Below are 18588 nucleotides of genomic sequence, written 5' to 3'. Positions count from 1 at the left end.
GCCTCTGGTAGAGGACCCGAGAATGAAAAAGGACAACAAAGAACACCCCCATTGAGAGGTGAGAAGGAAGTTTCATTTTTTGATGCACTACATATATATATATAGTATTAAGTTACGTACTGGTAATGGTAGTTTTCGGAAGCCCATCACAGCACCACGAGAGAGGGGATCCGCCCTTCAGGAACAGGAAACCTACAGATACAAAAGGGCGGCACCTCTCCCACGCATCAGTTGGATTACAGAGCGTGAGAGGCTACCATGGTTAGTACACCGCATATAAACAATATATACAACCTATCTATCCTATTTACAATTCTTTAAACCATCTCCCACATAAGGTGAACTCGTGAAAACAATCTTCTAAAGGGGTGCACCCCTATACGTGAACAAGGGAGGGAACTAAGGGTGCTGTCATGGGCTTCCGAAAAATACCGTTACCGGTACGTAACTTAATACTTTATTCGGACTCCCATGACAGCACCACGAGAGAATTACAGAGATGTAAACTAATCTAGGGAGGGACTACAGCCTGCAGCACCCTTAGCCCGAAGGTGAGATCTGAGGAGGCACCCATGTCTAACCGATAGTGGTTAAAAAAGGTGGAAGGAGATGACCAGGTGGCCGCCTTACATATCTGGTCAATTGATACTCCCGATCTCTCTGCCCAGGATGATGCCATGGCACGAGTCGAATGCGCCCTCAGGTTCTGTGGAGCCGGACCGCCACCTGCTGTGTAGGCAAGAGAGATAGCCTCCCTAATCCACCTCGCTAACGTGCGCTTTGACACTCTACACCCTTTCCTGGGACCTTGGAAGGATAAAAATAATGCGTTCTCCCTCCAAGGATCCGTGGCTGCTAAATATTTAAGTAGGCATCTCAACATCTAGAGCCTGAAGTTTTTGTTCTTTAGGATTGGTTGGATTAGGGAGGAAGGAAGGCAGAACTATCTCTTGTGTCCTATGAAAATGAGATGCTACCTTGGGAAGGTATGCCGGGTCTGGCCTTAGGATTACTCTATCCTGTAAGAATTCTGTGTAAGGCGGCAATCTGGAAAGTGCCTGTATGTCGCTTATTCTACGTGCAGATGTTATTGCTACCAAAAAGGCTGTCTTAAGTGAGATCATCTTTAGTGAAGCAGAATCCAGAGGTTCAAACGGTTTTTCTGTCATGGCTGTCAGGGCTAAATTCAAGTCCCAAGGTATACACCTATCCTTCAGTATGGGCCTCGATCTGGTAACTGCCTTAATGAATCTCGCCACCCAATGGTTGCCGGCAATGTTGCATGCAAATAGGGCCCCTAAAGCTGAAACCTGTACTTTTAATGTACTAGTGGAAAGGCCCAACTCGAGACCCCTATGGAGGAATTCCAGAATCTGTTTTATGGGTATTCCATCCCTGATATTAAACTCAAAGGTTGACAGGAATCGCCTCCAGGTTCTAGCATAGATATCTGTGGTGGTTTGTTTCCTACTTTTTAGGAGTGTATCGATTTCATTTTTTGAGAAACCTCTGTCCTTCAATAGTGCCCTCTCAAACACCATGCCGTCAAAGGGAGTCCCGCTACTTGTGGGTGGTTGACTGGCCCCTGGTAGAGGAGATCTGGAAGGTTCGGCAGTACCCAGGGATCGCTTACTGACATGGTCCTCAACCATGCAAACCAGGTCCTTCTGGGCCAGAAGGGGGCAATCAATATGACCCTTGTCCCATCTTCCCTGATCTTCCTCACTACCAGAGGTAGAAGGTTCAAAGGCGGAAAAGCATAAGCCAGCGAGAAGTCCCATTTTATTAAGAGGGCGTCCACGGCCAGTGAACTTTCCCTGGGATTTAGGGAGCAGAAAGTTTTTTCCTTCCTGTTTTCTTTGGTGGCAAAGAGGTCCACCTCCGGTTGACCCCATTTGCGGACAATCTGGTTGTAGATGTCTGAGTTTAAAACCCATTCTCCCTGCTTTAGGGCCCTGTGGCTTAGAAAGTCTGCCTTCATGTTGTCTTTTCCCCTGATGTGGAGTGCAGTTAAAGATAGAAAATTTTTCTCGGCTATTTGAAGGAGACGTTTCGTTATCCGCATCAGGGCGTCGGAGCGGGTTCCACCTTGGTGGTTGACATAGGCTACCGCTACCTGGTTGCCCGAGAGTATCCTCACATGATGGCCCTGTAGATACATAATGAGTTTTTTAACGGCCAACTCAATCGCCAGCAGCTCCCTCTGGTTAGATGAGGTCTCAGCATCGGAGTCCCACTGTCCCTGTACCACCATGTCCCCCATATGGGCCCCCCAACCCCAAGGACTAGCGTCTGTGGTTATTACGTGGGTTATCTGCATCACCCAGGGCACCCCCGAGGCTAAATTTCCGTCATCGAGCCACCACCTAAGAGATGTAATAGTTGAGGGGCTTAGCACTAGTTGACCCTGCAAGGAGCCCTCTAAGGTCCTGCTATTAACCAGGACGTCTTTCTGAAGGGCCCTAGTGTGGAATTGTGCCCACTTGACCGCTGGGATACATGAGGTTAGGGAGCCTAACAGGGACATGGCCTGCCTGAGGGTCATGGAGGGTTTATCGATTGCCCGAAGAACCTGCTGCTGTATCTGCTGTAAATTATCTACAGGTAACAGACACTGCTGAGTTTCTGAATTTAACAGCAAGCCTAGAAACTTCTGGACCCTTAAGGGCTGAAAACAGGATTTCTTATAATTTATTATCCATCCGGGGTTCTCTAATCTGGACTTAGCTTTTTCTATCTGAGATAGACAATGGCCCACTGAATTTCCCACAATCAAAAAATCATCTAAGTATGGGACAATTAAGATGTCAACTTCCCGTAAATGAGCTGTAACTTCGGGCACTATTTTGTAAATACCCGGGGCGCTGCTGAGAGACCAAAGGGAAGGGCTCTATATTGATAATGACGGATTATACCGTCTATTGATACCGCCACTCTCAGGAACTGCTGGAAATCTGCGTGGATAGGCACATGATAGTACGCGTCTTCCAAGTTCACGACTGCCATAAAACACCCTTCAAACAGCATTTTTATTGTTGAATTGATGGACTCCATTTTAAAGGTGCGATTAACCAAAAATTCATTAAGGAAACGCAAATTAATAATCGTTCTAAAGGTTTTATCCGGTTTTTGGATTAGGAATAAGGTAGAGTAGAAACCTCTTCCTCTCTCAGATTCTGGAACCTCTATCAGAACGTTTTTCAGGCACAGGTTCAAGACCTCTGCTTCTAAAGCCGCTTGTTCGAGGGGTGAAGATCATAAGGGTGTTGGTTTAAAGGTATCCCGTGGGACTTGAGTAAACTCCAACCTGAGCCCGGAGGATATCGCATTCCGCACCCAGTCACTATTGGTGACCTGTAACCATGCTGGGAGGAAGGATGACAGTCTACCCCCCACGGGAATTGCTAGTCATTGGTTCTGTCTTTTTCGTTCTCTCGACGAGCGCCTGAACATGAAGCCCGTACCTCTTCTCCTTCTATCCTCCCATCTGGGACGGTCTCTATTAGATGAAGGGTTGCGCCTTCCCCTTTGACCGAATCTCCTATTAAATAGACGTCAGTAAGATGCGGACCAAAGATTTGGGAATTTTTTCTTATCATCCCCGGCCTTCTCCAGCAGTTCGTCCAGGACTGCTCCAAATAAATATTCCCCCTCAGATGGGATAGTACAGAGTTTCGCCCTGGACTGAATATCTCCCGGCCAGCACTTTAGCCACAGGGCTCTCCGAGCTGCATTAGAGTCCTGCTGCCCTGGCGGCATTCTGACTGCATCAGCGGAGGCATCTGCTAGGAAGGCTGCGCCATCCTGGATTATTGGTAGGGTCCCAAGGATTGCCTGTCTATAGATGTTCCTTGTTTTAACTGCGACTCTAACTGGTCCAACCAGACCATCATGGACCTGGCCGTGCATGTTGATGCTACTGCTGATCTTAAGGAACCGGCTGCCATCTCCCAGGTATTTTTAAGGAAGGTATCTGCCTTCCTGTCTAGAGGATCTTTAAGGGACCCTATGTCCTCAAAGGGTAGTGAGGATCTCTTTGATGCCTTCGCTATAGCTGCAATCTAATTTGGGGGCCTTGTCCCAATTATTTATTGTTGAATCGTCAAAGGGATATCTCCGCTTGAGGGCTAGTGGTAGCGACCCTCTTTTATCTGGCTTTTCCCACTCTCTGCGGATCAGATCCTGAATCTTTTCGTTTAGTGGAAAGACTCTACGCTTCCTCTGCTCCAGCCCCCCGAACATGACATCCTGCATGGATAATTGAGGCTTCGGCTCCTCCACCTCCATTGTCCCTCTGACTGCTTTTACTAACTTGTCTACCCGGTAAAGCGGCAGGCAAAACCGACCAGAGTCCTCTTCTTCTGAGGAGGACGAGGGAGACGAAACATGGGAGTCCTTACTTCTCCTCCATTCTGTCGAGGAATCCGACTCCACCGGGTCATCACCCCTTAAACTTTCTGGTTGGGACAGGGATTTTAGGGTTTCCTTCATCTCTGCCCTGACTATATCCCTTAAACACGCCGCTACTGCGGGCGACTCCTCCGCCACTGTCTGCTGGATACAGGAGGGACACAACCTTTTGGGGCATGAGTCTGGTAACGGGCAAGCACAGAGTGCGCATTCCCTGTGTTTGGTTTTACTCGTAGCTTTCTTCCCCTAGAAAAAAACACAGAAGGAGGACCCGTCACTGAGTGAACATTCACGAAGATCACTTACCAGTGCCACAATCAAGTACTGGAGAATGAGGGGGATTTTTCTCAGTCGATGCTCCTGTCCGCCTAGAGGAGCCTTTATGACTGGATTGGTCACTTCGTCCCGGACGCTCCTTACTGTCACGGGACTCTTTCTTCTTCTGTTTGACCTGCCTAAGGTCATCCAGGGGCGGCAGTGAAGATTGTCGCTGTTGCCGCTGCTGCTGCTCCTGATCGCTCTCCATTACTGCACTCAAAAATGTGGCCAAGGCAAGGCACCCATCTAGGGTCCTGCCTATATACCCCTCCTCCTCCGGACAGCAGATTTTCCTCCTGCCGCGCCCTTACCCCCCCATAGGGCCTCCCTCCCCAGCTGGCGCCGCTCTGAGTAGGAGAACCGGCGCTTACCGGCGTCCTCCCGATGGGAGCCGCCATCTTGGGTCCCCGCGCCTGTGCAGTGGCGCCGCCGACCCGGAAGCGCCCCCCAGGCCCCGCCCCCTGACGTCACCACGACTCCGACGTGACCGGAAGTCACGCGGGACGCCCGGGTGCTCCACTATGGAGCACTCCCCGGCCTCAGCGCCCTGCATCCGCGCCGGCCCCCCCCGACCACCGTTATCGCGCCGCCGGAGTTGGGAGCCCCCGGGCGGCCGTTACCACATATGGAGACGGATGTCCTCCGGACGCCGCCCCCTGCTGTATGTGCCACCCATCCTGGGCCACCGTGGCGTCCTCCAGGAGCTCCGCACCAGGCCGAGGTAGGAGACCCCCTCGCTACCTGTACCGGCCGGCCTGGGATCCGGTATTTCATCTGTAGGATCCCGTCCCCTCAGGAACAGGAAACCAACTGATGCGTGGGAGAGGTGCCGCCCTTTTGTAGCTGTAGGTTTCCTGTTCCTGAAGGGCGGATCCCCTCTCTCGTGGTGCTGTCATGGGAGTCCGAATAAATGTATATATATTCACACTATAGACTGTAACATCGCCACTTGGGCAAATAAAATTCACAAATTTTGCACTTTATCCTTCTAGTGTGGGAGGTTTTGCAACCAAATAGCTTTTCAGCAGGTACTTTATAGCTATATATTATCTCATCTCTCTCTATATATATATATATATATATATATATATATATATATATTATATATATATATATATATATATATATATATATACACATATACAGTGCCTACAAGTAGTATTCAACCCCCTGCAGATTTAGCAGGTTTACACATTCGGAATTAACTTGGCATTGTGACATTTGGACTGTAGATCAGCCTGGAAGTGTGAAATGCACTGCAGCAAAAAAGAATGTTATTTCTTTGTTTAATTTTTTTTTAAATTGTGAAAAGTTTATTCAGAGGGTCATTTATTATTCAACCCCTCAAACCACCAGAATTCTGTTTGGTTCCCCTAAAGTATTAAGAAGTATTTCAGGCACAAAGAACAATGAGCTTCACATGTTTGGATTAATTATCTATTTTTCCAGCCTTTTCTGACTATTTAAGACCCTCCCCAAACTTGTGAACAGCACTCATACATGGTCAACATGGGAAAGACAAAGGAGCATTCCAAGGCCATCAGAGACAAGATTGTGGAGGGTCACAAGGCTGGCAAGGGGTACAAAACCCTTTCCAAGGAGTTGGGCCTACCTGTCTCCACTGTTGGGAGCATCATCCGGAGGTGGAAGGCTTATGGAACTACTGTTGGCCTTCCACGGCCTGGACAGCCTTTGAAAGTTTCCTCCCGTGCCGAGGCCAGGCTTGTCCGAAGAGTCAAGGCTAACCCAAAGACAACAAGGAAGGAGCTCCGGGAAGATCTCATGGCAGTGGGGACATTGGTTTCAGTCAATACCATAAGTAACGTACTCCACCGCAATGGTCTCCGTTCCAGACGAGCCCGTAAGGTACCTTTACTTTCAAAGCGTCATGTCAAGGCTCATCTACAGTTTGCTCATGATCACTTGGAGGACTCTGAGACAGACTGGTTCAAGGTTCTCTGGTAGGATGAGACCAAGATCGAGATCTTTGGTGCCAACCACACACGTGACGTTTGGAGACTGGATGGCACTGCATACGACCCCAAGAATACCATTCCTACAGTCAAGCATGGTGGTGGCAGCATCATGCTGTGGGGCTGTTTCTCAGCCAAGGGGCCTGGCCATCTGGTCCGCATCCATGGGAAGATGGATAGCACGGCCTACCTGGAGATTTTGGCCAAGAACCTCCGCTCCTCCATCAAGGATCTTAAGATGGGTCGTCATTTCATCTTCCAACAAGACAACGACCCAAAGCACACAGCCAAGAAAACCAAGGCCTGGTTCAAGAGGCAAAAAATCAAGGTGTTGGAGTGGCCTAGTCAGTCTCCTGACCTTAACCCAATTGAAAACTTGTGGAAGGAGCTCAAGATTAAAGTCCACATGAGACACCCAAAGAACCTAGATAACTTGGAGAAGATCTGCATGGAGGAGTGGGCCAAGATAACTCCAGAGACCTGTGCCGGCCTGATCAGGTCTTATAAAAGACGATTATTAGCTGTAATTGCAAACATGGGTTATTCCACAAAATATTAAACCTAGGGGTTGAATAATAATTGACCCACACTTGTATGTTTAAAATTTATTAAAATTTAACTGAGCAACATAACTTTTTGGTTTGTAAGATTTATGCATCTGTTAATAAATCCTGCTCTTGTGTGAAGTTTGAAGGCTCTAACTTATTTGCATCTTATCAAACCTGCTAAATCTGCAGGGGGTTGAATACTACTTGTAGGCACTGTATACATATATATATATATATATATATATATATATATATATATATATACATATATACATACACACACATACATATACACACACACACACACACACACACACACACATACACATATATACAAGTTTAGGCACCCCTGGTCAAAATTACTGTTATTGTGAACAGTTAAGCAAGTTGAAGATAAAATGATCTCTAAAAGGCCTAAAGTTAAAGATGACACATTTGTTTTGTATTTTAGGCTAAAAAGTAATACACATTGTAATTTTTTCATACTTTAAAAATTACAAAAAGAAAAATGGTCCGATGCTAAAGTTTGGGCACCTTTGGAGATTTGTGTGCTTAGATAACTTTGACCAAGGTTTCAGACCTTAAATAGCCTGTAAGGGTTATGGCTTGTTCACCCTCAATGTTAGGAAAGGCCAGCTGATGCAGATTCCACAGGTTTAGAAACACATAGCCTCCTCTAACCTTGTGCGAAAAAACAGCCACCATGGGTTCTTTTAAGCAGCTGCCTAGCACTCTGAAAATGAAAATGGTGGAGGCCCACAAAGCAGGAGAAGGCTATAAGAAGATAGCAAAGAGTTTTCAAGTTGTCCTTTCCTCAGTTCAATATGTAATTCAGAAATAGCAGTTTACAGGAACAGTGGAGGTCAAGATAAGGTCTGGAAGGCCAAGCAAAATTTCAGAGAGAGCTGCTTGTAGGATTGCTAGAAAGGCATATCAGAACCCCCACTTGACTGCAAAAGACCTTCAGAAAGATTTAGCAGATTCTGGAGTTGTGGTAATTGTTCTACTGTTCAGAGACACCTTATCAAATATGGCCTTCATGGAAGGGTCATCAGAAGAAAACCTCTCCTGCACCCTCACCATAAAATTCAGCATCAGAGGTATGCAAAAGAACATCTAAACAAGCCCAATGCATTTTAGAAACAAGTCCTGTGAATCGCTGAAGTTAAAATAAAACTCTTTGGTCGCAATGATCAAAGGTATGTGCAGAGAAAAAATTGCATAGAATTTCAGGAAAAGAACATGTCTCCAACCATTAAGCATGGGGATGGATCAATCATGCTTTGGAGTTGTGTTGCAGACAATGGCACAGGGAACATTTCACAGGTAGAGGGAAGAATGGATTCAATGAAATTTCAACAAATTCTTGATGCAAACATAACACCATGTGTAAAAAAGCTGAATTTGAAAACAGGATGGCTTCTACAAATGGATAATGATCACACACATCAAAATCCACAATAGACTACCTCAAAAGGCGATAGCTAAAGGTTTTTCAATGGCCCTCGCAGTCCCCCGATTCGATCATCATTGAAAATCTGTGGCTAGTCCTCAAAATAGCAGTGCATGCAAGACGACCCAGGAATCTCACAGAAATGGAAGAATTTTCCAAGGACGAATGGATGAAAATTCACCAAACAAGAATTGAAAGACTCTTGGCTGGCTACTAAAAGCATTTACAAGCTGTGATATTTTTAAAAGGGAGTGCTACTAGGTACTAACTATGCAGGGTGCCCAAACTTTTGCATTGGCCTATTTTCCTTATTGTAATTTTTAAAATGACAATATATAATTTTTTTGGCCTAAAATACAGAGAAAATGTGTCATCTTTAACTTTAGCCCTTTTAGAGATCATTCAGCATATATATATATATATATATATATATATATATATGTCTCCTTATAATAATACATCTATATACTGTATATGGATCTATATAATCAAGGGTGATTAAGGGAGCGCAGACACCTGAAATGCGTTGATGCGTGCTTCGTAAGCTGTACTGCTGACAATGTCCCTGAAGAATTTTTGTGAATAAAATATTCAAAGATCGTGGAGCTGGAGTTCTCTTCATTTTGCGTTTTGCTAAGAACCAGAAAGTAGCATCATGGAGTGCCATTCTGCTGGATGTTGAGCTGAGTTGAGTTTGCTACTGGTGGGTGACCAGCCAAAATGTGAGTTGTAGCTAAGAGAGAGACATGCCGGGGTGTCTCACTGAATGGAGTGAAAGCTGAAAACAACTGTGTGAAAGCTGCAGCCTGTTCAGTGTGCACTGTGCCCAGATTTGAACAATTCTACTTGAGACTGGAAGCTGCTGGAGCTCGGGCTGAATGAGATATCGAGACTGGTGGGATCTGTGACTCTTCTATGTATGAAGTCTGCTCTGGGAGAAAGCACTAATCTGTTAGCATGAGCCCGAGCTGACATAAGGGATCATGATTAAAGGCACAAGCCGTGTGCAGAGAACCAAAAGTAGCATTGGTTACTATGGACAATAGCTGTTTTGATGGACTGAGCTGGGGCTAGATCAGCCGTGTATGAGTAGCCAGGGTCTGCTCTGTTTAGGTAGCGCCTGGACAAGACTAGGGATTTATGTTTAGGAGTTTGTTTTGATGCTGGGCAACATGAAAGCAAGAAAAACTGCACGTGTTTGGACCAAAACTGAATTGCTTATAAGGCCTAATGCCCACCAAAGAGAGTGAACTCCTACAATATCACACACACACACATATATTGTGAATCTGTCTCTAGTGTATTTGCATATTTTACATACACTTGAGAAAGGTTCACACTGTGAACTGACACATGGGCAAATAATGTCCACTCATTTTGCACTTTATCCTGCTGATGTGCTGCCTTCATTTCTTTATATTATTTTGCAGGGTTGTCAACATAGCAACTTTTTAGCTGGTTCATATACAGTTAACCGATTTTGAATATATAAGAATTAGAAGTGTCCCATTTATGTGCACACTGCCATTAAAAACACTCAAATAAAATACAAGAAAAATGACATGCGTACACTAGATACTGAGCTCCCCCTAATGGTGGTAACTTTAAGCACTTAGTCAGCAAGTGTAACGCCATTGCCACAGTTGTATAATTCGAACAAATTCATTCCAATTCCCTTTTTACGCCACCCCGATTCACTTACCTTAATAAGGCGGTCACTGTTTGCACAGTTGTTGATTATAGACAGGGACTGCTGGAATCTTGTGCCTCCTATTCCGACCACATCAGCTATTAACTGGCTGACAGATATGATCACCTGGAATTTGCGGACACATTAATCCGAATACATTCAAAAAGCTGAAATTTACATTAAGTTAGGGTGGAACTAAGATGAGCCATTACCAATATACACTATTTGATTCTAAGCATCACAAAACCCACAGAAGACGGGAGCTTTTTAAATGTGAGAATCGTGGTCCAGTGTAAGGACTGAATACGACAAAACCAATGAATCGTCATGCTGAAGGACAAGGCTGTACAAATATATCTAAAGCCACTTGGTCCACCTTTTCTTGACTCAAAGTATACAGAGAAGTCAGGAACAACGCCAGAGACAACCTAGAGGTCATCTTGGGTTTCTTAAAAAGGATCTCTCATAGATGTACAAAAATAAAATTATATGGAGTAAATAAAAAGTAAAAATTTTAAGTAGTAAAACTGGAAATTCCCAAGCAAGGTTGGGTAGGCCATCAACATTAACTACACTTCACGTGAGAGATGCCGGCTGCTTCATATTTTTATAGACAGATTGGTATTTGTCCGAGTAATCATGATCTCCATTTGGTTTGGTTGTAGTCAAGCCCTGTATTATAGGGTCTCTGACTAGTCACATGTACATAATAATAAATGGATGATTAAAAAGTGATTTTACCACCAAAATTATTTTCCACTACTTATGATTTACTGCCACCATTTGATTCATACAAGTCACACTTTATTCACCTGTAGATGAGTTCTGACAAAAGATTTCTTTCCAGTGTAATCAAAGTTATTTCTCATTAAGAAATACAGGAGCTGAGAGGAGTCCGTTCGGATGGAGCTGAGCTTGGAATTACAGCACTTAAGTATTTCGTAACACAAAGCCGCACACATATCGGCTCTTCCTTCGTAAAACGTTGATGGAAACTGAGAGGATAAAAAATAATAATAATGGAGCACAATAAAAATATGTCGGTGTATATGATCCACAGAAACACTGGATTTAATGGAGGAAACATAGGACAAGGCTTGTTCTTTGTTGTTGGGTATAGAGAGGAAGGAGTGCTAGGGTCTGTCCATTAGGTCACCTTGTCGCTGGTGGATGTCTTATGCACTTTTAGGCTTAGGGTCACTGGACTGTATTTTCTCTCATCCAAGAGAATCCGTGCGGTTATGCTAATCACAGTCTGATAATAGTGTGATCTTTTTTTTTTTTTTTTTGCATCTTCTCCTCATCTGAGATATCAGAAGTCCCCCTTTTCTCCATTCTATCAGTCTGTGGAAATCAGACAGCACTTTTTTCCACAGACTCACTGACTTGCATGGCTGAGTGCGATCCAATTTACAGATGCAACTTGCGCTTGTGACATTTTTTTCTTTGGCCCGAGGGAAAAAGAATGAACATGTGCACGGCCCCATAAAATAACATTGGTCCGGGTGTGATCTGATGTTTTGTTGGATCGCACTCAGATCAAAAATATGGTCTCCTGCACGAGTCCTTAATCGAAAATATTAAAGTGTCCCTGTCACTAGATTCATGCTGCCCAAACCACAGGCAGCATAAATCAGATCATGGCAGTGTGATTGCAGCATTTCAGAGAATTCATAGCTTGAAAAGCAGGTATCACTCTAGTTGATTGATAGATCTCTCTCCATGTACAGACACGGGAGAGATCTGTCAAACAACTCAAGCGGGCGGGAGAAGCTGACCAGGGACATAACACTAGCCAGGTCTCTCCATATAGTCTTCAACTGGATTTCATGATTCATACTGCTTGTAGCTCGGGCAGCATGAATCTAATGACCGGTTCCCTTTATCTTTGTACCTCCCATTTTTTACATGTGTTTCATTAATGGAATTAATGTATTAATTACTTGCATGATTTGTTGCATAGTTAATGTATAAATATTAAATTTAAGATCAAGGATCATGTATATATTTTTTAAAGTATTACATACACAATTATTCACCCTAGAATGAGAATCCTTAAAATCTGATAATTCTAAATTGAAGTGAAATTCAAAGTGAACCTATCAGCAGGACTGTGCTCAGTAACCTACAGACAGTGACAGGTCAGCGCCGTTATACTGATTACAATGATACCTGGGTTTATTAAATCCTTCCTGTGGTTGCTAATCTTTATTTTCAGTTAATGATATGTTCGTGCTCTGGGGCGGCCAGTGGGGGTCTTCATGTGGTGCTCTGATTGAGTATTCATCAGTATGGCTTCTGACAGGTCCCTGATCCCTCGCTGACCTGACACCTAGTTTACATAATGAATATTATATTTATATATCTTTAAAAAAAAAAAAAAAACCCTTCTGCAGGCAGGCGCTGGCAGTGGCGCCTGCGCTGCAGCATTATCGCATACAGTGGGGCAAAAAAGTATTTAGTCAGTCAGCAATAGTGCAAGTTCCACCACTTAAAAAGATGAGAGGCGTCTGTAATTTACATCATAGGTAGACCTCAACTATGGGAGACAAACTGAGAAAAAAAATCCAGAAAATCACATTGTCTGTTTATTTTTCATTTTATTTGCATATTATGGTGGAAAATAAGTATTTGGTCAGAAACAAGCAATCAAGATTTCTGTCTCTCACAGACCTGTAACTTCTTCCTTAAGAGTCTCCTCTTTCCTCCACTCATTACCTGTAGTAATGGCACCTGTTTAAACTTGTTATCAGTATAAAAAGACACCTGTGCACACCCTCAAACAGTCTGACTCCAAACTCCACTATGGTGAAGACCAAAGAGCTGTCAAAGGACACCAGAAACAAAATTGTAGCCCTGCACCAGGCTGGGAAGACTGAATCTGCAATAGCCAACCAGCTTGGAGTGAAGAAATCAACTGTGGGAGCAATAATTAGAAAATGGAAGACATACAAGACCACTGATAATCTCCCTCGATCTGGTGCTCCACGCAAAATCCCACCCCGTGGGGTCAGAATGATCACAAGAACGGTGAGCAAAAATCCCAGAACCACGTGGGGGGACCTAGTGAATGAACTGCAGAGAGCTGGGACCAATGTAACAAGGCCTACCATAAGTAACACACTACGCCACCATGGACTCAGATCCTGCAGTGCCAGACGTGTCCCACTGCTTAAGCCTGTACATGTCCGGGCCCGTCTGAAGCTTGCTAGAGAGCATTTGGATGATCCAGAGGAGTTTTGGGAGAATGTCCTATGGTCTGATGAAACCAAACTGGAACTGTTTGGTAGAAACACAACTTGTCGTGTTTGGAGGAAAAAGAATACTGAGTTGCATCCATCAAACACCATACCTACTGTAAAGCATGGTGGTGGAAACATCATGCTTTGGGGCTGTTTCTCTGTAAAGGGGCCAGGACGACTGATCCGGGTACATGAAAGAATGAATGGGGCCATGTATCGTGAGATTTTGAGTGCAAACCTCCTTCCATCAGCAAGGGCATTGAAGATGAAACGTGGCTGGGTCTTTCAACATGACAATGATCCAAAGCACACCGCCAGGGCAACGAAGGAGAGGCTTCGTAAGAAGCATTTCAAGGTCCTGGAGTGGCCTAGCCAGTCTCCAGATCTCAACCCTATAGAAAACCTTTGGAGGGAGTTGAAAGTCCGTGTTGCCAAGCGAAAAGCCAAAAACATCACTGCTCTAGAGGAGATCTGCATGGAGGAATGGGCCAACATACCAACAACAGTGTGTGGCAACCTTGTGAAGACTTACAGAAAACGTTTGACCTCTGTCATTGCCAACAAAGGATATATCACAAAGTATTGAGATGAAATTTTGTTTCTGACCAAATACTTATTTTCCACCATAATATGCAAATAAAATGAAAAAAAACCAGACAATGTGATTTTCTGGATTTTTTTTTCTCAGTTTGTCTCCCATAGTTGAGGTCTACCTATGATGTAAATTACAGACGCCTCTCATCTTTTTAAGTGGTGGAACTTGCACTATTGCTGACTGACTAAATACTTTTTTGCCCCACTGTATATAATGTGCATATAACTAATTTCTTTGAGGTTATCCTTAAATACCTAAAACAAAAGAAATCAGTTTGAAAATGGAGCCAGCTCCATATATATATGTATACACATATATACTGTGTGTGTGTGTGTATATATATATATATATATATACACACACATATATACACACACATACACGCACACACACATATATATACAGTCATATGTAAAAGTTTGGGCACCCCTATTAATGTTAACCTTTTTTCTTTATAACAATTTTGGTTTTTGCAACAGCTATTTCAGTTTTATATATCTAATAACTGATGGACTCAGTTATATTTCTGGATTCAAATGAGGTTTATTGTCCTAACAGAAAATGTGCAATCTGCATTTAAGCAAAATTTGACCGGTGCAAAAGTATGGGCACCCTTATCATTTTCTTGATTTGAACACTCCTAACTACTTTTTACTGACTTCCTGAAGCACTAAATTGGTTTTGTAACCTCATTGAGCTTTGAACTTCATAGCCAGGTGTATCAAATCATGAGAAAAGGTATTTAAAGTGGCCACTTGCAAGTAGTTCTCCTATTTGATTCTCCTATGAAGAGTGGCATCATGGGCTCCTCAAAACAACTCTCAAATGATCTGAAAACAAAGATTATTCAACATAGCTTTTCAGGGGAAGGATACAAAAAGTTGTCTCAGATTTAACCTGTCAGTTTCCACTGTGGGGAACATAGTAAGGAAATGGAAGAACACAGATACAGTTCTTGTTAAGCCCAGAAGTGGCAGGCCAAGAAAAATATCAGAAAGGCAGAGAAGAAGAATGGTGAGAACAGTCAAGGACAATCCACAGACCACCTCCAAAGACCTGCAGCATCATCTTGCTGCAGATGGTGTCACTGTGCATCGGTCAACAATACAGCGCATGCATAACGCCTTTTTGTATGACCAAACAACTCAATCTTTGTTTCATCAGTCCACAGGACCTTCTTCCAAAATGTAACTGGCTTGTCCAAATGTGCTTTTGCATACCTCAGGCGACTCTGTTTGTGGCGTGCTTGCAGAAACGGCTTCTTTCGCATCACTCTCCCATACAGCTTCTCCTTGTGCAAAGTGCGCTGTATTGTTGACCGATGCACAGTGACACCAACTGCAGCAAGATGATGCTGCAGGTCTTTGGAGGTGGTCTGTGGATTGTCCTTGACTGTTCTCACCATTCTTCTTCTCTGCCTTTCTGATATTTTTCTTGGCCTGCCACTTCTGGGCTTAACAAGAACTGTACCTGTGTTCTTCCATTTCCTTACTATGTTCCTCACAGTGGAAACTGACAGGTTTAATCTCTGAGACAACTTTTTGTATCCTTCCCCTGAAAAGCTATGTTGAATAATCTTTGTTTTCAGATCATTTGAGAGTTGTTTTGAGGAGCCCATGATGCCACTCTTCATAGGAGAATCAAATAGGAGAACTACTTGCAAGTGGCCACTTTAAATACCTTTTCTCATGATTTGATACACCTGGCTATGAAGATCAAAGCTCAATGAGGTTACAAAACCAATTTAGTGCTTCAGGAAGTCAGTAAAAAGTAGTTAGGAGTGTTCAAATCAAGAAAATGATAAGGGTGCCCATACTTTTGCACCGGTGAAATTTTGTTTAAATGCAGATTGCACATTTTCTGTTAGTACAATAAACCTCATTTGAATCCAGAAATATAACTGAGTCCATCAGTTATTAGATATATGAAACTGAAATACCTGTTGCAAAAACTAAAATTGTTATAAAGAAAAAAGGTTAACATTAATAGGGGTGCCCAAACTTTTACATATGACTGTACATACACATACATACATACTAGCCATGAACCCGTTCTATGCCCGGGTGGCAAGCATTTTTATTGGTATATGGGTCTCCCATCCTGTTTTGTGCTGCCACCCTCATTCCTATCCTGGTATGCATGGCACCCCATTCTTCATCCTGGTATGCATGGTCCCCTCACCCCCTATCCTGGTATGCATGGTACCCCTCATCCCCCTATCCTGGTATGCATGGTAGTCCCTCATCCCAATCCTGGTATGTATGGTCCCCTCATCCCCCAATCCTGGTATGCATGATACCCCTCATCCCCCAATCCTGGCATGCATGGTACCCCTCATCCCCCAATCCTGGCATGCATGGTACCCCTCATCCCCCAATCCTGGCATGCATGGTACCCCTCATCCCCCAATCCTGGCATGCATGGTCCCCTCACCCCCCTTATCCTGGCATGCATAGTCCTTTCAACTCCCTTATCCTGGTATGCATGGTCCTCTCACCCCCCTTATCCTGATATGCATGGTCCTCTCACCCCCCTATCCTGGTATGCATGCTACCCCTCACCCCCCTTATCCTGATATGCATGGTCCTCTCACCCCCCTTTTCCTGGTTTGCATGGTCCCCTCACCCCCTATCCTAGTATACAGGGTCCCCCTCACCCCCCTTTCCTGGTATGCATGGTCCCCTCACCCCCTTTTCCTGGAATGCATGGTCCCCTCACCCCCCTATCATGGCATGCATGGTCCCCTCACCCCCCAATCCTGGTATACATGGTCCCCTCACCCTCCTTTCATGGTATGCATAGTCCTGTCACCCCCAATCCTGGTATGTATGGTCCTCTCACCCCCCTATCCTGGTATGCATTGTCCCCTCACCCCCCTATCCTGGTATGCATTGTCCCCTCACCCCCCTATCCTGGTATGCATGGTCCCCTCACCCCCCAATCCTGGTATGCATGGTCCCCTCACCCCCCAATCCTGGTATGCATGGTCCCCTCACCCCCCTTTTTGTGGTATGCATGGTCCCCTCACCCACCTTTTCGTGGTATGCATGGTCCTCTCACCCCCCCTTTCCTGGTATGCAAGGTCCCCTCACCCCTACTAAACTACACACATAAAAAAAAAAAAAAAAAAAAGAAAGAAAAAAACACATTTATGCTCACCCTTCTTTCCTGTGCTCCAGCGCTGTCATGTTCTGCTGGAAGCCAGGGCAGGAGTGCGGCCGGAATCGCGCATGCCAATAGTGCTGTCCGGCGCCAAATTGCTGAAGACACACTGCGGCAACGCTCCTCCCGGTCAGGTAAGTATCTAAGTATGGAGTCGGAGTTGGCGGTATGCAGTGTGTACGGTACCGCCATCTCCGGAGCCATACACACTCCTCACCGCTGGATGCCTCATTCTGTCTGGAGCCAGTATGCGCAGGCGCGTCACGCTTGCGCAGTCTATAAAGGCTTCGGACAGAGTGACGCTTACAGCGTTATATTATAGATATATATATATATATAGATATATATATATATATATATATATATATATGTACACACACCTACATACACACACATTATATATATATATATATATATATATATATATATATATATATATATATATATATATATATATATATATATACGCATAATATTCATTATGTAAACTAGGGGGGCAGGTCACTGAGTCTGCATTATGAATACAGGCGGCCTCAGAGCACAAGCATATCATCAACTCAAAACTGAAAATAAAGATTAAACAACCACAAGACAGATTTCATCAACCCAGGGTATCATCTTAATCAGTATAACTGTGCCAACCTGACACTGTCTGTAGATTACTGAGCACAATCCTGCTGACAGATTCCCTCTAATGTGGAATTTCAGAAGGTAAAAAAGTGAAAGACGGGAGTAAAAATATGATAGGATTATTTGATACTAATCTAGCACCCATCCAGTACCATGCCAGCGTGCAGCACTTTTACTGTACATGATACACATAATGTGGGCACAAATTCATTTCCATTTCCCATTGCTTTACTGACCTTATAAATTAAAGACCTCAATGCAGTGAATACATTTTTAAGTGTAGTCTCAGACTGATTTTTCTGTAGAAAGCATAGATACACATCAAACACTTTCTTCATCAAAGGATTGTGACCATGATCAGCGATGAGTTGGTTCTGGGAAAAAAAAAAAAAGAACAATTTACTAAGTCCCACTGTGCTAGGAAATCATGACAGACTATGCACCATTATAAAATTGCTGCATTTGTCCAATCCAATCGGGGCTCTGGGGTCAGCAAGCTAAACCGCCAACAGTTCAATTTTCCTGACTCCCGTCTCCGACTGCACAGCACTGCCCCCTACTGAGCAT

The 18588-nt window shown here is 44.1% G+C and overlaps 1 protein-coding gene across 11 annotated transcripts in view; it reads right to left on the bottom strand.

The window, feature by feature from the left end:
- The window catches only part of DOCK9 (dedicator of cytokinesis 9), a 345565-nt gene that overhangs the window by 50343 nt on the left and 276634 nt on the right, over positions 1 to 18588 (bottom strand). For all 11 annotated transcript variants that reach the window (XM_073569540.1, XM_073569534.1, XM_073569535.1 and 8 more), the window contains exons 40-42: positions 18258 to 18395; positions 11205 to 11387; positions 10405 to 10518 (exon numbers count right to left, since the gene is read on the bottom strand). In XM_073569540.1, the coding sequence (XP_073425641.1) occupies positions 10405 to 10518; positions 11205 to 11387; positions 18258 to 18395 (435 nt within the window). The remainder of the gene's footprint in view (positions 1 to 10404; positions 10519 to 11204; positions 11388 to 18257; positions 18396 to 18588) is intronic.

Source organism: Dendrobates tinctorius, unplaced genomic scaffold, assembly GCF_039654945.1.
Source record: "Dendrobates tinctorius isolate UK_male_01 unplaced genomic scaffold, ASM3965494v1 ptg000026l, whole genome shotgun sequence".
Classification (NCBI taxonomy): domain Eukaryota; kingdom Metazoa; phylum Chordata; class Amphibia; order Anura; family Dendrobatidae; genus Dendrobates; species Dendrobates tinctorius.
Note: the sequence above shows the minus strand (reverse complement) of the source record. Positions and strands in the feature narration are given on the sequence as shown.